This window comes from Pongo abelii, chromosome 8 (assembly GCF_028885655.2).
Source record: "Pongo abelii isolate AG06213 chromosome 8, NHGRI_mPonAbe1-v2.0_pri, whole genome shotgun sequence".
Classification (NCBI taxonomy): domain Eukaryota; kingdom Metazoa; phylum Chordata; class Mammalia; order Primates; family Hominidae; genus Pongo; species Pongo abelii.
The window spans coordinates 49,765,829-49,783,907 of NC_071993.2; the positions used below are offsets into that span (position 1 = coordinate 49,765,829).

The window sequence follows — 18,079 nt, forward strand, 5'->3', positions numbered from 1 at the left end:
CTAACTCTCTTGGAATCTCCTGAGTGATAAGAGTGTCTTTTTATGCTAATGAGATGACTATGGCCAGGAGCCCCAAGGTAGCTTCAGGATGGGGCTGGTCACCATAAAGACCAAAGTAGGATTAGGGGATTGGAACTTTCAGCACCCGCATACCACAGGGAGGGGAGAGGGTCTAAAGGTTTAGTTGATCACCAATGGCCAATGATATATTTTCTGACCTCTTTACTCTTTATTATTTATTCATTCCTTTTTGCAGAACTATGCTTTTAAGATTATATATATCTATATAGCTCTTTCTCTATATCTATCTATATATACACATATATATTTTTGAGGTTCTGAAAGTATAAGTATACATATAGGCATATATTTTTACATTTCTTATAGTGCAGTACTGCTGGAGTCCAGCATCTACTTCTTCATTTTATAACTTGGTTTAGATCTCAGTTAACTAACCTATACCATGCCTCTTATTTTGTCAAAGAGAATGTTTATTTTTAAACCTTAAGCTTTCTGGTGAATCATAAACCATAACTTCCTGTTTTAATTCAGCCAGTGAAGTAATACCAAGTTGCTTCCCCAGCTTTTTCTTTTTCTTTTTTTTTTTCTTTGAGACAGAGTTTTTGTTCTTGTTGCCCAGGCTGGAGTGCAGTGGCACAATCTCAGCTCACTGCAACCTCTGCCTCCTGGGTTCAAGTGACTCTTCTGCCTCAGCCTCCCAAGAGCTGGGATTATAGGCATGTGCCACCATGCCTGGCTAATTTTGTATTTTTAATAGAGACAGGGTTTCTCCATGTTGGTCAGGCTGGTCTTGAACTCCCGACCTCAGGTGATCCGCCCACCTTGGCCTCCCAAAGTGCTGGGATTACAGGCGTGAGCTATTGTGCCTGGCCTCAGATTTTTCCTATATATAAATTTTACAATGGTTTATCCTTAAAAAGTACTTGTTATTCTATTATTGCTGCATAACAAATTACCTGAAAATTTAGTGGTATCCAACCATAATGTTTCATTTTTCTCATGATTTTGTTTGTCAGGAATTAGGTGAGGCAGTCTCACTTTGGAGTCTGTCATGCAGTTTTGGCCAGATGTCAGCTGGGGCTGCAGTCGTGTGAAGGTTCTACTCGGCCGGAAACCTACAGTGACCCTCACACATGGCTGGCGGGCTGTTGGGAGCTCAGCTGAAACTGTTGGCTGGAGCATTTATATGCAGCTTATCCATGATAGTGATTGCAGGATAACTGGACTTTTTACATGGGCTGGTTTCACCTGAGAGGAAGTGTCTCAAGAGAACCAGGCAGAAATTTTTCAGAACTTTTAAGGGCTTTTCAGAACTGTACTTGGTGTAGTATCACTTCTGTTGTGTTCTATTGTTTGAAGCAGTCAAAGCAGTCACAAGCCTGTCCAGATTCAAGTGGTGGTGACATAGCCCCCCATCTCTTCATGGGATGAGTGTCAAAGAGCTTGTGGGCAATACATTTATATTGCTTCATGGTTACTGAAGTATATCTTACATATAATAAAATGCACGGATCTTAAGCATCGAGTTCAATGAATTTTGGTAATTGTTTAGACCCCTGCATCAACTACCTGATGTCAGGTATAGAACATTGTTTTCAACGTAAACTTCCCTTCTGTGCCTTTCAAGTCAATCCTTACACATAGTTTTTCCTGTTCTGTGAAGGCACATAAGTGGAATTATACTATTTGTGTATTTGGCTTCTTCAACTCAACATAAAACTTTCAGATTCATTCATATTGTTCATGTATCACTTGTATGTTCTTTTTTGTATTTCACTGTATGGATATACTACAGTTTCTTTACCCCTCACCCATTGTTGGACATTTCTAGTGTGTGGCTATTATAAATGAAGATGATATGAACATTCTTGTATACAGTTTCAAATGTTATCGTGGTATCTTTGGAATATTTTCGTATTATTAAAATCCAGTGTTTCTAAATTGTTTCAGTGCTCAAAGACCTTTGAAATTTACCTCTCTACATGGTAAAGATTTACTATTACAAGCTTTTTGGGATTAAGGAAGCAATAATTTATAGCAGGGGGTTCCCAACCCTGGGGCCAAGGATCAGTATCAGTCCGTGGCCTGTTAGGAACTGGGGCACACAGCAGGAGGTGAGTGGTAGGAGAGCAAGCGAAGCTTCATCTGTATTCACAGCTGCTGCCCACCGCTCACATTACTACCTGAGCTCTGCCTCCTGTCAGACAGTGGCATTAGATTCTCATAGGAGTGTGAACACCATTGTGTACTCCTTATGAGAATCTAATGCCTTATGATCTGTCACTGTCTCCCATCACCCCTAGATGGGACTGTCTAGTAGCAGGAAAACAAGCTCAGGACTCCCACTGATTCTACCTTATGGTGAGTACCTTATAATTGTTTCATTATATACTACAATGTAATAATAATAAAGTGCACAATAAATGTAATGTGCTTGGATCATCCCAAAACCATCCCCCCACCTTTCCCCTCTGTCTGTGGGAAAATTATCTTTATGAAACTGGTCCCTGGTGCCAAAAAGGTTGGGGACCACTGGTTTATAGGATCCACTAGAAAGGATGGAATGGTGTCTTACCAAGAAAACCAAAATCTCTATCATTCATCATTTCACTTACATAAATGCTCAGTATGAAAAATTATAGAGATGGCTAAGATTTTAAAAAATGGAAATGGAAATTTCCCCTCAAAACCAATTTCTCCTCGCAGCCTTCTTCAAATCTCATCCCCCGGAAGTCAGAAAAAAGGATGGGTTAGAATTCCAAATTTCTTTGTGTGTGTGTAGGAGGAAGAGGATAGTATTGTTGGAAAGTGGAAGTTCATTACTGACTACAAACTACAAGTCTGGGTTCAGTCATAAGAACACTTACATCCGTTCTAGATAACCCAACCCCAAGATATTGCTCCTGTTACCAAAGAGGGAGTGAAGGTCTCTGAAAATGTAGGAGTCCGTTAGCAGATGGGGAGAAATGGGTTAAAGATTTTAAAAAATTGCACAGACAGTAGTTGTTTGCTCTTTGGTTATAGGTGAATTATCTCTATTCTAGTTAGGAGTGGAGGAGTGAAGTATGTCTCAGTGCACAAACTAAAGATCTGCAGGCTTGGAAAGAAATTTTCTTTTGTAATAAAAGGCTAGGCCCCTTGCTATAGACATGAGTGGTTAGTTACAATAGGTTATTGGGGGTATCATCCAGGTAATGAAATGTTCAACAGGAAGATTATAAAGGTAACTAGATTTGCCCCATGGATTTTGCCCAGTGGTTTTGAAGGCAAAACAAGATTAATTTGAATATGTAGGGAAGAAAAATAACTTGGGATTGATGAGGGGCTGATGTTTTACATTTATAAAAGCCTGAGAGTGTCAACTACAAATTTAAAATCTGTATCGGGTATACACAGAACAACCTCTAGTGTGGCACCAGATTAATGGGGGTACCTTGAAAAATCAGGTCAGAATAAAGTGACAGAAATTATAAAACATACATGATAATGATAATGATAATAAACAAGACATTTATTTTTCATACTCTTTTGGGGGAAAGGAGAAAAGTCAGTTTGCCCTGCCCGATGATGGTCTTTCTGATTCTCCATTCATTCCATAGAACTGGATAGGTTGCTTCATCTCAGAGGATTTTGTACTCTTAATTCATAAAGAGAACTTCTCTTCAAGAGAGTGGTCAAAGGGTGAGCCTCTGTGAGCAGCTTCGCTGGTGCACGGCCAGACTCCCTCTCTGGGTGAAGCTTTTTCCACACTGGCCACACAGATAGGGTGTCTCTCCTGTGTGGATTTTTCCATGCAGAATACAATTCCCCCTGGTGTGGAAACTCTTCCTGCACTGGGTACAGGCATAGGGCTTCAGGCCCGTGTGGACTCTGATGTGAACAATTAAGCTTCCTTTCTGACTGAAGGCTTTTCCACACTGATCACATCTATAGGGCTTCTCACCACTGTGAACTCTCCTGTGAACAGCAAGGTTACTCTGATTCCTGAAGCTTCTCTGACAAATAGCACACTCATAGGGTTTCTGTCCAGTGTGGAGTCTCTCGTGGACAGCGAGACTACCTCGTTGACTAAAGCTTTTCCCACACTCCTTGCACTGATAAGGCTTCTCTCCCGTGTGTATCCGCTGATGTGTAACAAGATTGCCTTTGGCCCTGAAGCTTTTTCCACAGTGGGTGCACTCAAAAGGCTTTTGACCAGTGTGGATTCTCTCATGTAACGTTAGACTACCTTTTTGCCGGAAGGATTTTCCACACTCCTGGCACTCATAGACCCTTTGTCTCACTCCAGGTGAATCTTCCTGTAGTGTCTTCGAATCTGGGGATTTTTGTTCCAGCTTCTCTCTTCTGAAAGAATTTTGGATATCCCAGCTTGAGGATCCTGTAGCCTCAGAGTGGTCATATTTGTGGTGGGCTTCAGTCATCACATCTGATAAAATGAGAGGGAAGTCGTGTAAGAAGCACCAATAATGCTGAGTTAGAATAGGGAAAAAGAAACATAATACTTTGAGTGCTTATGATGTGCCAGGCCTTATTCTTTGCATAGACAATGCAATCCTGAAAACAATGCCATGAGATTGATACAGATAATGGGAGCAAAGGGCGATTGTCAAAGGTCACAGAGCTAGGTAAGTTAGAGCTGACTCAAATAGGCATTCTCCATAGCAGTGTACTGCCTCTGAATTTAATTTAGGCCAACAAATAACCTTGTAAGATAGACATGGTTTTCTCTATTTTACAGGTCAGAAAACAGGCTCAGAAAATTTAGAAAACTATACAGAATCACATAGAGCCCCATACCCACTTTTATCTGACTCCAAAACCGCTGTGGATCCAGGCTGTATAAGGCCTAAAACTTTCCCATTTTAGAGGCACCCTTTTAAGAAAATGTATAAAATGAAGCACAGGGCCTTGGAGAGACCAATGCAAGTGAGGGGTCCTAAAAGTGAAGTTGCATTTGCTTCTTCAGAAATCCACCTCTGTCCAGTCTGTTCTGACAACAGAATAAGCACCATGACCTCAGAAAATATGTAGCACAATCCTGGGTACTTTACTTCTATTATTGCTAACTTATTGCCCCATTTTACAGACGAACCTGGAGCTTAAGGAAGTTAAATAACCTGTCTGATACTGCAGATCTAGCCATGGCAATTATAGAATCTGATCCAAGGAATTTTTCCCATTAAAATCCTTGCTATTTTCAGTCTACCAAGCTATGGCAAAACTGAAATCAATTTTGGTTTGGAAGTTATTCTCTATGCCGATATTGACTTTTTTTCCTCTAATACTGCCCTGCATCTGAGCCTCCTGGTGCACTTTAAATATGGGTCCATTCATCACCATTAACAGTTTTCTTGGTATCACTCCAGGGTAATTTTCTCCTTGTTCCCTTGCCTTATTCAGAGACAATGCTGAGATTTAAGCTGCTCATTCATTCTCAGAGACTGCTTCAATGCTACCTCCATATCAAGATGGTTCTCTTGCTCTGTTTCTACTATTACTTCTAACTCCAGCTCACAGGCTTTTCTTATAACCCTAGGAACAGTGAGCTCTACCAAAGCAAGGTCTCCTCTGCTTCCTCAGACTGCCGACCAGTACTGAGAACAGGGGCACTGAATATCTGTGAGCTGAGCGCATCCAGCCATCAACTGACTCACTCACTGAAGAACGCTACATTCTGGGCATATCTTCCATGACAGTCCAGCAGGGTAGCTGTTGGAAATCCAAACATGTCCACTCCTGCTTACGACCTCAGTCACCACCTCTTCATATGATTCTTCCATGGGCTGTTCCTGAGCACCTGAGGGAGAAAAACAAACAGAAACAAACAGGAAAGGGCAGAATAATTGATATGTGAGAAGGAGAAAGTCAACAGTTGTTGAGACATAAGTGAATGTGAGAAACCTAGATTGCTTGACATAATGTCAGTTACTAAAATGTCACTGCAAAATGGGCCCAAAGGTACCAGGACCACACACAAATGAGTCTAGGAGGAAGCAGGATGTGGGAAAGGAGAGAACACATAAACATATATCTCTTCCTGCCAGTCCCAAGTTAATAGTCATTCCTGTTTACTTTGGTCTTGGCATGTAACTGGGATCTTCCATTTTGGTTCCCCACCTAACCACCTACTACTTTCTTCCCTCCAAGCCCCAGAGGAATTCAGAATCTAAAAAAACAACATTTCAGCCTTCACAATTGGTTGGAACCAATCAGCTCTCCAGTTATCTGTAGTTACAAAGACTTAACAAGAGAGTCCATTTGTTACCACTGAACAATTCTTAGGAGGCTCCGGACCCAGACTCGCCTTTCTCTTGCTCTTGAAGATACAAGAATACCAGTTCTGACCAAGTGTAAATACTTGTCAATTCTTGGAAAAGAAAGACCTACTCTGGACTCCAAGCCCAAGGCACTCCAACTAGGTTAAGTAACTTGCCCAAAAATCCACAGAAAATAAGGAGTCAAGGTGGAGCAAAGGTTCAAATCCAAGACTTTCTGGATCCAAAGTGTATGCTCTTAGACAGTTGTCTAGTTCCTGATCACTAAAGAGCTGGTCAGAATGCTTATAAAATTGAACAGAAAGGAAGAGAGTTTGACCAGACTGAATTACTCTTCCAGATCCTAGGAATCCTCTTGTATGTGCTCTAAATTATTTTTTAATTTTTTTAAAATTCTGAGTCAAGGTTTTGCTCTGTTGCCCAGGCTGGAGTACAGTGGCTCAATCATAGCTTGCTGTGACTTTGAACTCCTGGACTCAATGGATCCTCCCACTTCAGCCTCCCAAATAGCTAGGACTATAGGTAAGCACCACCAAGCCTGGCTAATTTTTAAAAATTATTTAAAATTTTTTTTGTAGAGATCGGGTCTCATTATCCTACCCAGGCTGGTCTCCAACTCTTGGCCTGAAGTGATCCTCCTGCCTCGACCTCCCAAAATGCTGAGATTGTAGGCATGAGCCACTACACCTGGCCCACATGATCTATTTTTTTAAAAAAATATTTCTTCCTACTTCAGGATCCTAATTACTGAATTCTTACACTTTTAAGAAATGCATTGGTTCAGTGCTACTCCTTGTTTCCCTCTAATATGTCCTATCAAAATGCTGGCCTTCTGATTTAATGAAATAATAGTATGATGCTACCATTATTTGTTTTGTCAACCTAAGCACCTGGTTCTTCTTGACAACTGCACATTCTGCTACATGCTGTGATGACCAGGAGAGACATTTAAATTTTTATTTGGAGGACTCACTTCCAACTTGGAACACAAGCTACAAAGGAATTCCCTACCAGCGTGCCAGCACATCATTTGGAAGTTCAAGGTATTCTTGCTCAACAGCTGCACACACATTAAAAGTCCCTGGAGTACATGGCGCCTGCTGCCTGGGGTTGGACTCTGTCGCTGGGGATTCCAGAAATTAGAGTAGAATTCACAGCTCTGCCTCTCCACCTGCTGTGAGGTCTTCAAGTTACAACTCCGCCGCCTATCAGGGCCCTCCGTGATTAGTAAGGGAGAAATTGTCATATTTTTCTCCCTAGATCACAGGTCGGAGGAAGCAGTTTTCCCAAGATTTTGTAAAAGTAGCTTTATAATTAAAAACATTGATTTTCCTATTAGAAAGGCTATTATATCCTTTGGAAAAAGCTTAGAAGTAGTCCGTGAGAGTCTTGGCTTCTTGCCGTGGCTCCCCCAGGATATGACCTTGGGCAAGTAACCCAGCAGCCCTGACTCAGTTTCCCCACTTATTAAACAGATTACTAACACTGTCCTATCAGGTAGGACAATGAGAAGGAAAGAACCAAACAGGAGGGGTATCTGACGAGACCACCAGACTGAAGATCTAAAATCCGGCGTCCTCTGGAGGGCGGAGGAGAAGAGGGGTACACTTGGTGGTCTGGACAATGTCCTAGGGCCAGTTTCAGGTGTAGGAGCTTGTGGGTAGCGTGGTTTCCCACACACTGCCTGGCTTCCTACTCTCCCCCGCAGGGGCTACCTCTCCTCCCACCCCGGAAGGCCGGCGCCGGCTCCCCGCACTCGCTGAAGCCCGCACGGAGGCCCGGGGAGCCTGCCGCGGCCTCCCCCTCCCACGCCCCGACCCCATGGGCCCTGCTCCTCTCCGCAGACGCTGCCCTCCCGCCTCGGGCCCCGGGCCCGCCTTGCGTCCTGAACCTCCGCACCCCGCTCTCTGGTCCACGGGACCCTGCTCTGCGGACCGCCGACCTCTCCGCTCGCGGCTGGCCTCCCTCGGGGCCCGGGCCGACCAGGCCTGCTCATTTCCGTGGCGGCCGCTGGCATAAGGGGGCCACAAGGAGGGCCTGGGACAGCGGCCTGATGGCGCAGCCCCACCTTGCCCCGGCGCTCTGACCCGGCCGGCGGCCTCACTCACCGCAGCGGCGCGTGCCCGCAGACAAAGGCCGGCGCCGAGCCCGCAGCAGCGCCAGCGCCGGCGCCGGCGGAACGGACTACAACTCCCAGGAGTCTCCGCGCGAGCCCGCCCGCCGGGCCGTGGGTCTCGGCGGCCCCGGCTTCCCAAGAGCACTGTGGGAAATGTAGTTCTCTGGCGCGCCCTGCGCTCGGGCTCCGCAGGTCCCGGGGGCGCGGGGACCTCAAGCAGTCCCGTTTGGACTGGTAATCCGAAGACCCACAGCGCTGACCTGTCAGCGGACGCGGAGCCGGGACGGAGCCACGGCCGCTCAGATTAGCAGGATCTGATTGACAGCATCGGGGTAGCAGACGCTGAGCCAGGGACTCAGGAATCCAGGGTTCTTGCAGGGCGTCGCGGAAGGAAACGAAGTTTTGGGGAGAAATCTGTTGATAAAGCCTTGGGGTCTTCGAGGTCACGTGTTGAGCCGCTCGCTGCATGAACAAAGGCGAAGCCCGCTTTCATGGAGCTTCTGTGAAGAGCAACAGTAACACAGGCAGTCCAGTCTTCCTGAGATACTGAGGGGAGCATGGTTGCTTTTGAACACGTACGAGATAAAGCCTCTCTAATAATGCCTGCTTTTTTTTTTTTCTTCACTCTGTCTCCCAGGTTGTAGTGCAGTGACAGGATCTCGCCTCACTGCAACCTCTGCCTTCTGGGCTCAAGTGATTCTCCTGCCCCAGCCTCCCAAGTAGCTGGGACTACAGGTCTGTGCTACCATGCCCGGCTAATTTTTTTGTATTTTTAGTAGAGACGAGGGTTTTACCATGTTGGCCAGGCTGTCTGATATGCCTTAAGCCTCCTTTAAACGCACTTTTCCAGGATCGGGGCCACATCCTGGAGCTCTTCTGCCTGGCCCAGCGTCTCTCTGGGTCCCTGCCTCTGGAGCCTCTCTCCGTAGATGTGTCTGTCCATCCTCTATCGTGAAGGACTAATAAAGAATGCTTCCTCTTGCTATGTTCTTGTCCTCTACCCCAAAGCCACACATTGGTTAAACCAAACAACTTAATTTCACTCAATATGCAGAGGTGTCGTGTAAGTAATAAGTTGATTCCTAAATGTTAGCTTTTACTATTGCACATCATTTCTGAATTTCATTCAACATTTATCCGTTGAACCCATTTTAAGTGCTGACACGGGACACGAAAGTGAGCGAGACACACTCCGTGCTCCTAGGGAGGGGCTGACAGTCTAGTGGAGAAAACAAACACCACCTTCCTCACATGGGGGTCAGGGGTGTTGCACAGCTAAATCCCAGAGTGTGTGGTGCAAACTGTCCTGAAGCTCCCCACTCCTGAACTGCCCCAGGTGGCTCCTCCCTTCACTCCTCCCAAGTCTGAGAGAGAAAGGGGTGGAGGGCGGCACACAGCAAAGGCCAAGGCTCAGAGGCTTAAGGCTGCGTCCTCTGCTTCACACAGGGGTACATAGGTTCTGTTGAGGTCAGGACCGGCTGTGGACACTAGGACAAGTTTCAGATCCTGCCGTGAAGGTACATGACAAAGCATTGGTGGGAAAAGGTGGCTGTGAGGGGGGACCATCGTCACTTTTATAAATCTGCATAAACTCCCTTAAGGCGTCTCAGGAAAGTGGACACATTGAAGGGCCCAAAGCGGGGGAGAAAGCTGTTAGGATTGGGGTTGATGTGACCCCAGCCTCCATAGACAGACTGCCCAGCTGCAAAATGGGGCATATCCTCACCCACCACCTGCATCTTAAGGCAAATACTCAACAAAAGGGAGGGTGTGGGGTGAGGGTGAAAGGGAAATCGTTGTCGGCAGTGTAGATTTGAAAAATTGCCAAAGAACAATTTCCTCACTTTGCAGGCATTTCAAAATATTAGGGGAAGGACAGATAATTCAATAAATGGTGTTATGACAAGGGCTAGACATTGGTGGGAGGGGGGAGTTGAATGTTTACCTAACTCCCATGCCAAGAGAACCTCCAGATAGATTAATGTAAAATGGGAAACACAGGCCCAGAAGAACACGTGGATTAATCTTCTTATAATCTTGGCATAGGGAAGGCTTTCTTTCTTTTTTTTTTTTTTTTTGAGATGGAGTCTCGCTCAGTCGTCCAGGCTGGAGTGCAGTGGCGCTATCTCGGCTCACTGCAAGCTCCGCCAGGGAAGGCTTTCTTAACCAATGTAACAAAGGCGGAAACAATAAAGAAGAAGATTAAAATCCAGCACTTCTGTGTGGCCGAAGCACCACTAAATGAAGTTAACACGTGACAAGCTGGGAAAATATTAACAATTGTCATACTTAAAGACACCATACAAATCAATAAGAAAAAGTTCACTAGAAATGTGGCAAAGGACAGCAACTCACACACACACAAATGAAAGGAAAATACATTCATTATTCATTTTATAAAATTTCCAATTGAAACAAATGAAAATTACCTCCCAAGTACTAAATGGCAAAGATTGCAAAGGAGACTGGGGAAGTGGACATGTCTGTCCGTGTGTAAATTGAGATGACTGCTCTGATAGGACATTTGGCAGTGCATACCAAAAGCCCTAAAAATGCACATATTCCTTCTAGAATTTTTTCTTTGGGGAAAAATAATCAGATAATTGCATCCTAATTGTGGAATGAAAGCCTTAGGGTCCAGGTTGCTGAAGTGAATTATTGGCTTTGAAAGGACTTTTAGTTGCTTTGAAAGGATTGGCTGCCCTAGAAGTTTCCATGAGACTGTGAAGCTCTAGGGAAGCTGAAGCCTTCACTTGCTGCCATAGTTCTGAACAAACACAGTCATTTGGTGCTTAGTGATGGGGACACCTTCTGAGAAATGCATCATTAGGCGATTTCATCTTTGAACATCATAGAATGTACTTACACAAACCTAGATGGTACCTCCCATTACACGCTAGGCTCAGTGGTTTAGACTCTATTCAGTATAGTCACATGCTAGTGACTGTACTGAATACTGCATGCAATTGTAACACAATGGGAAATATTTGTGTATCTAAACATAGAAATGGTATAGTAAAAATATGGTAATATAATCTTCTGGGACCACTGTTATATATATGGCCAATTGTTGACTGAAAGGTTATAATGCGGCGCATGACTGCACCTGGGTCTAGAGTGGTAGAATGAGAGCCCACCCTCCTGGGGTGGGGGGTTGATCAGAACACTTTCCATTGTGCTTACCATCTGTGTCTACTCCAATCCCTGTCAGAAATGCAGGCCTCTTCAGTCCCCACTGGCTGTGTTCCTCCTTCCTCAGTGCTCTGCACACTCACTGCACTGTGTAAGCCTTCTGTCCACTCCACACTCTCCTCTCACTCTGTCCATTATGGAGCAGTGCCTGGGAGAAAGTCAGCTTTCTTGCAGACCCCTCCGTCTTGGTGGCCAAGCTTGGGCAGCTGGACCCCCAGGATAAAGGGATCTGTGCTTTAGTGTGATTCTTTGGAAAGGTTGTTGAACCTGGGCCAGAGCTGTCCAAGCATTTCCTGATGTGCTAGCCATTTCTCAGGGCTGGAAGTGATCGTGGATTCTCCTTGGACAAATCGTTCCTTTTCTCTGAAGCCGCCTTTGTCCTTTTGAGCAAATGTGTCTTGTGTTTGATTTCACTAGCGCCTGATTTATAAACTCAGGATATGAAGACTTTGGCCTTCATGAGCCTAGTGTGTGCATCATTACTCTTGTCCCCTCATAACTCCCACAACTATTCATATAAAAATCATACTGATGGAAGCTATCTCTGCAGGCTTCAGGCAGATTTTGGGTCTTGCCTTTCATTTCTACCATTTAACCAGCTGTGCCCTTCTTTAACCTCTTGATGGAACTGCTTATAAGCCAGAAAGTGGGAGGGAAAGTGTGGGGTGGAGCAGATGACCCATACCTAGTACAAATTTGCATTTGTTTTTAGCACTGTGGGCTAAGCCAACATTTCCTGCAGAGGCTCTGATGCCCAGATCTGATAACCCTGTTTGGTGTCACTTAGTGGGGCTGCAGTCAAGACCCCTTTAGGATGTATTTCTGGTGCTCCTCAGCTCACAAAGACTATGTGCCCTGTATTGTGCACGTGAGTGCTGTGCTTTCATAATGAGCCTTTTGAGGAAATGTCATGGAGGAGCATGAAGTCCTGCATTTCTGTCTCCCATTTTATAGGAAGGTCTCCCACGTGGCCAGAGGCTGAAGACATGAATGTGGCTGTGTAGCAGCATGAGCTGCAGACAAAACCCCTCAGACACCGAGTTAAAGAAGGAAGGGCTTTATTCGCCAGGAAGCATCGGCAAGACTCATGTCTCAAAAACCGGGCTCCCCGAGTGAGCAATTCCTGTCCCTCTTAAGGGCTTACAACTCTAAGGGGGTCCGTGTGAGAGGGTCATGACTGATTGAGCAAGCAGGGGGTACGTGACTGGGGGCTGCATGCACTGGTAATTAGAACAGAACAGAACAGGACAAGGATTTTCACAGTGCTTTTCCATACAACGTCTGTAATCTATAGATGACATAACCCGATTAGGTCAGGGGTGGATCTTTAACTACCAGGCCCAGGGTGTGGTGCGGGGCTGTCTGCCTGTGGATTTCATTTCTGCTTTTTAGTTTTCACTTCTTTTTTCTTTGGAGGCAGAAATTGGGCATAAGACAATATGAGGGATGGTCTCCTCCCTTAGCTGAAGTGGGAGCTAGGTGTTCCTCATCAGATCAACGGTTGGATGCTACTTCCTCTCACACCTGAGTCCTGAGCTGTGGACCCTGGAGCTAGGGATCGTCACTGAGGCCCACAGATGGGCTCCATGTGGGTCTGTGAACTGATGAAATGGCAAAAGTGGATGTCTTAGTCCATTTAGTGTTGCTATAAAGGAATGCCTGAAGTTGAGTAATTTATAAAGAAAAGAGGGTTATTTGGCTCATGGTTCTGCAGGCTGTACAAGAAGCCTGGTGCCAACATCTGCTTCTGGGGAGGCCTCAGGCTGCTTCTGCTCATGGTGGGAGGTGAAGGAGAGTGGTGTGTAGAGATCACACGGTGAGAGAGGAAGCAAGAGAGACAGAGGAGGTGCCAGGTTCTTTTAACAACCAGCTCATGGGGGAACTCTCAAGGGAACTAATAGAGTGAGAACTTACTCAGAGCATGAATCTATTCATGAGGATCTGCCCTCATGACCCAGACACTTCCTGTTAGGCACCACTTCCAACACTGGGGATCAAATTACAACATAAGGTTTGGGATACAAACATCCAAACTATGAAGTGGACTTGAGGCTCTTTAGGACAGATGGCACCTACTTTTCATCAAAGAGTTGGTTGATCTCCAAAAAGATGAAAATGATTGAGAATACTTGAATATGCAGAGACAGATCATTTTAAACTTTTTTCTTTTAACTTTTTATTTTGAAATGATTTTAGACTTACAGAAAAGTTGCAAAAACAATGCAGAGGGTTCACATATATTTTTCACTCACCTTCCCCTAATATTAACAACTCACAGAATTATAATAACACCAGAAAATTAGCATTGGTACCATGCATCATGGTAATTATTATTATTATTATTATTATTATTTTTTTTTTGAGACAGTCTTGCTCTGTCTCCCAGGCTGGATGGAGTACAGTGGCGTGATCTCGGCTCCCTGCTACCTCTGCCTCCCAGGTCAAGTGATTCTCCTGCCTCAGCCTCTTGAGTAGCTAGGATTACAGGCACCCGCTGCCACGCCCAGCTAATTTTTGTATTTTTAGTAGAGATGGGGTTTCACTATGTTGGCCAGGCTGGTCTTGAACTCCTGACCTTGTGATCCACCCATCTCGGCTTCCCAAAGGCATCATGGTAATAATTAATAGTAAGCTGCTGACCTTGTTTGCGTTTCACTAGTTTCCCCCCAACGTTCATTTTCTTTCCAAGGATCCAATCCAGGATCCTACATTGCACCCAATTGTTGTGTCTCCGTAATCTCTTTGAATCTGTGGCATTTTCTCATTTTAAAGAAGAAAATAAAATCTGTTGGTAGCAATGATGGTAAACTGCAAGATAACTGTAGGGACACACAAATGATCTGCCCTTCTTGCTTCTTGCCTTCTTGTTCTTTTTCTGTCCCAAGCAAAACTTAAAATTAAGTTTATTTTCATTCGCTATCACCAAAGTAAAGTATGTCATAACTTTTATTTAAAAATATGCAAAACATATAGTTGTTGGTTTTAAAGGTTTGAAAGGCTTCAACTCTATTTCACAATAGTCAAACACATTTCTTGAAATATAAAATACATGACTGTAATAATCATACAACTGATTTGTGTAGTAAGGAGTTTAACCTTGCCCTAAAGAGCTCTGACTTTGTCCTCAGCTTCTGGCAGGTGATCTGTCTCCAAGCCCTTGGAGTATAGTGCTTAATAGGATTGTCTTCACTTGCCAGTGGCCTGGGCTCACGCTGGGTAGTCTAAATGTGATTTACGGTGGGACTGCCCCACTGGGTAGTCTCAGGATGGGACCTGGACACTCCAGGTGGTAACGACATGCTGTGGGTGGGGGATGTGGGGGTCACATGGAATCAGTCAACCTCAGGAGGGCGGGAGGCTGGAGGCTGAGATCTGCCAGGGGAACAATCAGTCACATGCATGTGAGGGAGCTCCAGCAGACACCTCTGACCCAAAGCTCGAGTGGCTTTGCAAGGTGGCACTGCTGCATGCCTACTGTCACACAGCGATGCTGGTAAAGCCATGCCTTCCTCACTCCATGGGGAGGCGATAATGGAAACTGCATGTGATACTTTCCCTGCACCCTGCCTTGGCCAATTTTAATCTAGACTTTCACTGTAATAAACCCTACCTACAATGACAGCAGCTCTCAGTGAGTTCTGTGTCTTCCTAGCAAATGATTGAATCTGAGGGTGGTTTTGGGAACCTCCCCACCAAATTGACAGTTGGTGTCAGAAGTGAGGGCAGTCTTGGCTGGGTGCAGTGGCTCATGCCTGTAATCTCAGTACTCTGACAGGCCAGGGCAGGAAGACTGCTTGAGCCTAGGAGTTTGAGACCAGCCTGGGCCACATAGTGGGACACTGTCTCTAAAAAAAAAAAAAAAAAAAAAGAAAAAAAAACCCTGCGTGTGGTGGTGCATGCCTGTAGTCCCAGCTACTCTGGAGGCTGAGGTGAGAGAATTGCCTGAGCCTGGGAGGTCGAGACTGCAGTAAGCTGTGATTGTGCCACTGCACTCCAGCCTGGGTAGACAGAGCTAGACCCTGTCTCAAAAAAAAAAAAAAAAAAAAAAGTGAAGGCAGTCTTGTGGACTGTTTCTCTAACTTTGCAGTTGGCCCTAACTTTTGCAATGACTTTAAAAGTTGAATCTGATGCTGGAGAGGATGTGGAGAAATAGGAACACTTTTACACCGTTAGTGGGAGTGTAAACTAGTTCAACCATTGTGGAAGACAGTGTGGCAATTCCTCAAGGATCTAGAACTAGAAATACCATTTGACCCAGCAATCCCATTACTGGGTATATACCCAGAGGATTATAAATCATTCTACTATAAAGACACATGCACACGTATGTTTATTGCGGCACTATTCACAATAGCAAAGACTTGGAACCAACCCAAATGTCCATCAATGATAGACTGGACTAAGAAAATGTGGTACATATACACCATGGAATACTATGCAGCCATAAAAAGGATGAGTTTATGTCCTTTGCAGGGACATGGATGAAGCTGGAAACCATCATTCTCAAAAAACTGTCACAAGGACAGAAAACCAAACACTGCATGTTCTCATTCATAGGTGGGAACTCAACAATGAGAACACTTGGACACAGGGCAGGGAACATCACACACCGGGGCCTGTCATGGGGTGGGGAACTGGGGGAGGGATAGCATTAGGAGAACTACCTAATGTAAATGACGAGTTAATGGTTGCAGCAAACCAAAATGGCACATGTATACCTATGTAACAAACCTGCACGTTGTGCACATGTACCCTAGAACTTAAAGTATAATAAAAAAAGTTGAATCTGAAACCATGTCTTTGCACTTGAAGATAAAAATAACCCTTCTCCCAAGACAAACAAGAGATTGTCACTAGTAAAGTGTCATTTTCAATTTAGCAAATGCACTTCAACACGTTTAATTTATAAGAACCCAAAAGACCCAATAGAACTACGGTCAGTTAAAGACCTGAAGTTATCTCACTTGCATTGAGGGTTTATAACGAGCACTAGATTTCTTCTTTTCTTTTTTTCTAAATTTATTTATTTCTTTTTTTAAATATATTTTTATTATACTTTAAGTTCTAGGGTGTATGTGCACATATGGACACGGGAAGGGGAACATAACGAGCACTAGATTTCTTCTAAACAATGGAGATTAAACAACGTACATCCACTGTCTGTAAAGACCTTGATCTTGACCCGTCACTCAAGAATCTTTCTTAAGTCCAGAGCTTTTAAAATGTCTCCAGTGTTCTGCCAAGACCTAAGTTTAGGACTACAAAACAGCTTGATTGACTTGTTTTCTTTTAGAAAATTGCATATGAACACTAAACACAGTTATGTAATTCCAGCGGGGGTGGTGGTGTATTTTGGCAACAGGGGTATCTTTCTGAAGGCGCAGCTCTATGATAGGTTTGCTCTGAATTGATGCATGTTTTCATTATGGGAACCAGATGCATCAAGTGCAGAGTATTTTCCAGGCACTTGAACTTGCCTTGTGGTTATTAAGTTTCTGAAACAGAAGTCCCAATATTTACTTAACAGAAAAGACAAATTATAGGGTGAAGGCTAAATTGATGTTTACATTATCAAAGACTGCTGTTTTCAGAGCAAAAATGGATGTTAACCGTGAAAATGTTTTATGCTGTGGCATTTTTGGAACATATTATTTTCATTTAAAAAGTTTCAATATATGACAAATATGTAAATGTGCACATGGGAACACGTCATTTTTCTGTGCTTTTGTCCTCTTTATTTCTGAAATCCTTCCAACTACCTAAAAGTTCCAACTATTAAAAAGTACTGCAGTCTGTTAGCATTTCAAATGTTTGTAAACTTTGATTTAGAACTGTTCCAGTATTTAATTCTGAACTTGCCAGTTTATTAATGCTTTTAAAATAAAATTTATTGCACTAGGAGTTGAAATAAGTTGTTTTTAACTCATAAAAAGAGCTGCTGAAAAGTATTTTCCTACATTTTTCTGAATAACATTTTCAGAAATGCCTAGAGTGATACAAATTTAAAATACTTAATTGGAAACATTTTACATTTAGAAGTACTTCTAATAAAATTAGAGACAATATTTTTCTGCAATTTTTCTACAGCAGAAGAAGTTGTTACTTCAGTTTTGGGCCCCTGGCATTGGTCCATACCTGGAGGTCCTCCTGGGAAGGCGTTCCCATGGCCTAGGTTCTGTGATGTTGGTGAAGGGCACCATAAGGCAGCCATTCCCAGCCACGTTCAGTTGGCAGAGCCCCTCATGCTCTGACACTTCATAAAACACGGCACGCAGCAGCTGCTGATAGCGCCCCTCACATCTCTTGAGCTCACCTTGTGCTTTGGTGGCCAATGTCCCTGTATGTTGAGGGCTCCCCACCTCAAGAACTTGAGCTCCCTGTTTTAGGCCTTTCAGTGGCCACAGGAATTTGCCTGCCCTGTGGGTGTGCCCAGCTTCAGGTGCTGGGGATTTAATGCTTGCAGGAGGCACCTTCC

The 18,079-nt window shown here is 44.2% G+C and overlaps 1 protein-coding gene across 11 annotated transcripts; it reads right to left on the bottom strand.

Moving 5' to 3' along the window:
- Positions 1–3,511: 3,511 nt before the first annotated feature.
- On the bottom strand, positions 3,512–9,389 carry ZNF32 (zinc finger protein 32). 11 transcript variants are annotated; one of them, XM_063727546.1, is made up of 3 exons: positions 8,673–9,389; positions 5,680–5,818; positions 3,512–4,447 (listed from the first exon to the last, which is right to left on the bottom strand). In XM_063727546.1, exons 2-3 carry the CDS (start codon positions 5,747–5,749, stop codon positions 3,696–3,698), a joined length of 822 nt encoding a protein of 273 aa, XP_063583616.1. In that variant the 5' UTR covers positions 5,750–5,818; positions 8,673–9,389; the 3' UTR covers positions 3,512–3,695. The 11 variants fall into 11 exon arrangements, with proteins under 11 accessions (XP_063583616.1, XP_003780456.2, XP_024109982.2 ...); XM_003780408.5 differs by having other exon boundaries at positions 8,405–9,389; XM_024254214.3 differs by lacking the exon at positions 8,673–9,389 and adding an exon at positions 8,405–8,492 and having other exon boundaries at positions 5,574–5,818.
- Between the last annotated feature and the right edge of the window lie 8,690 nt (positions 9,390–18,079).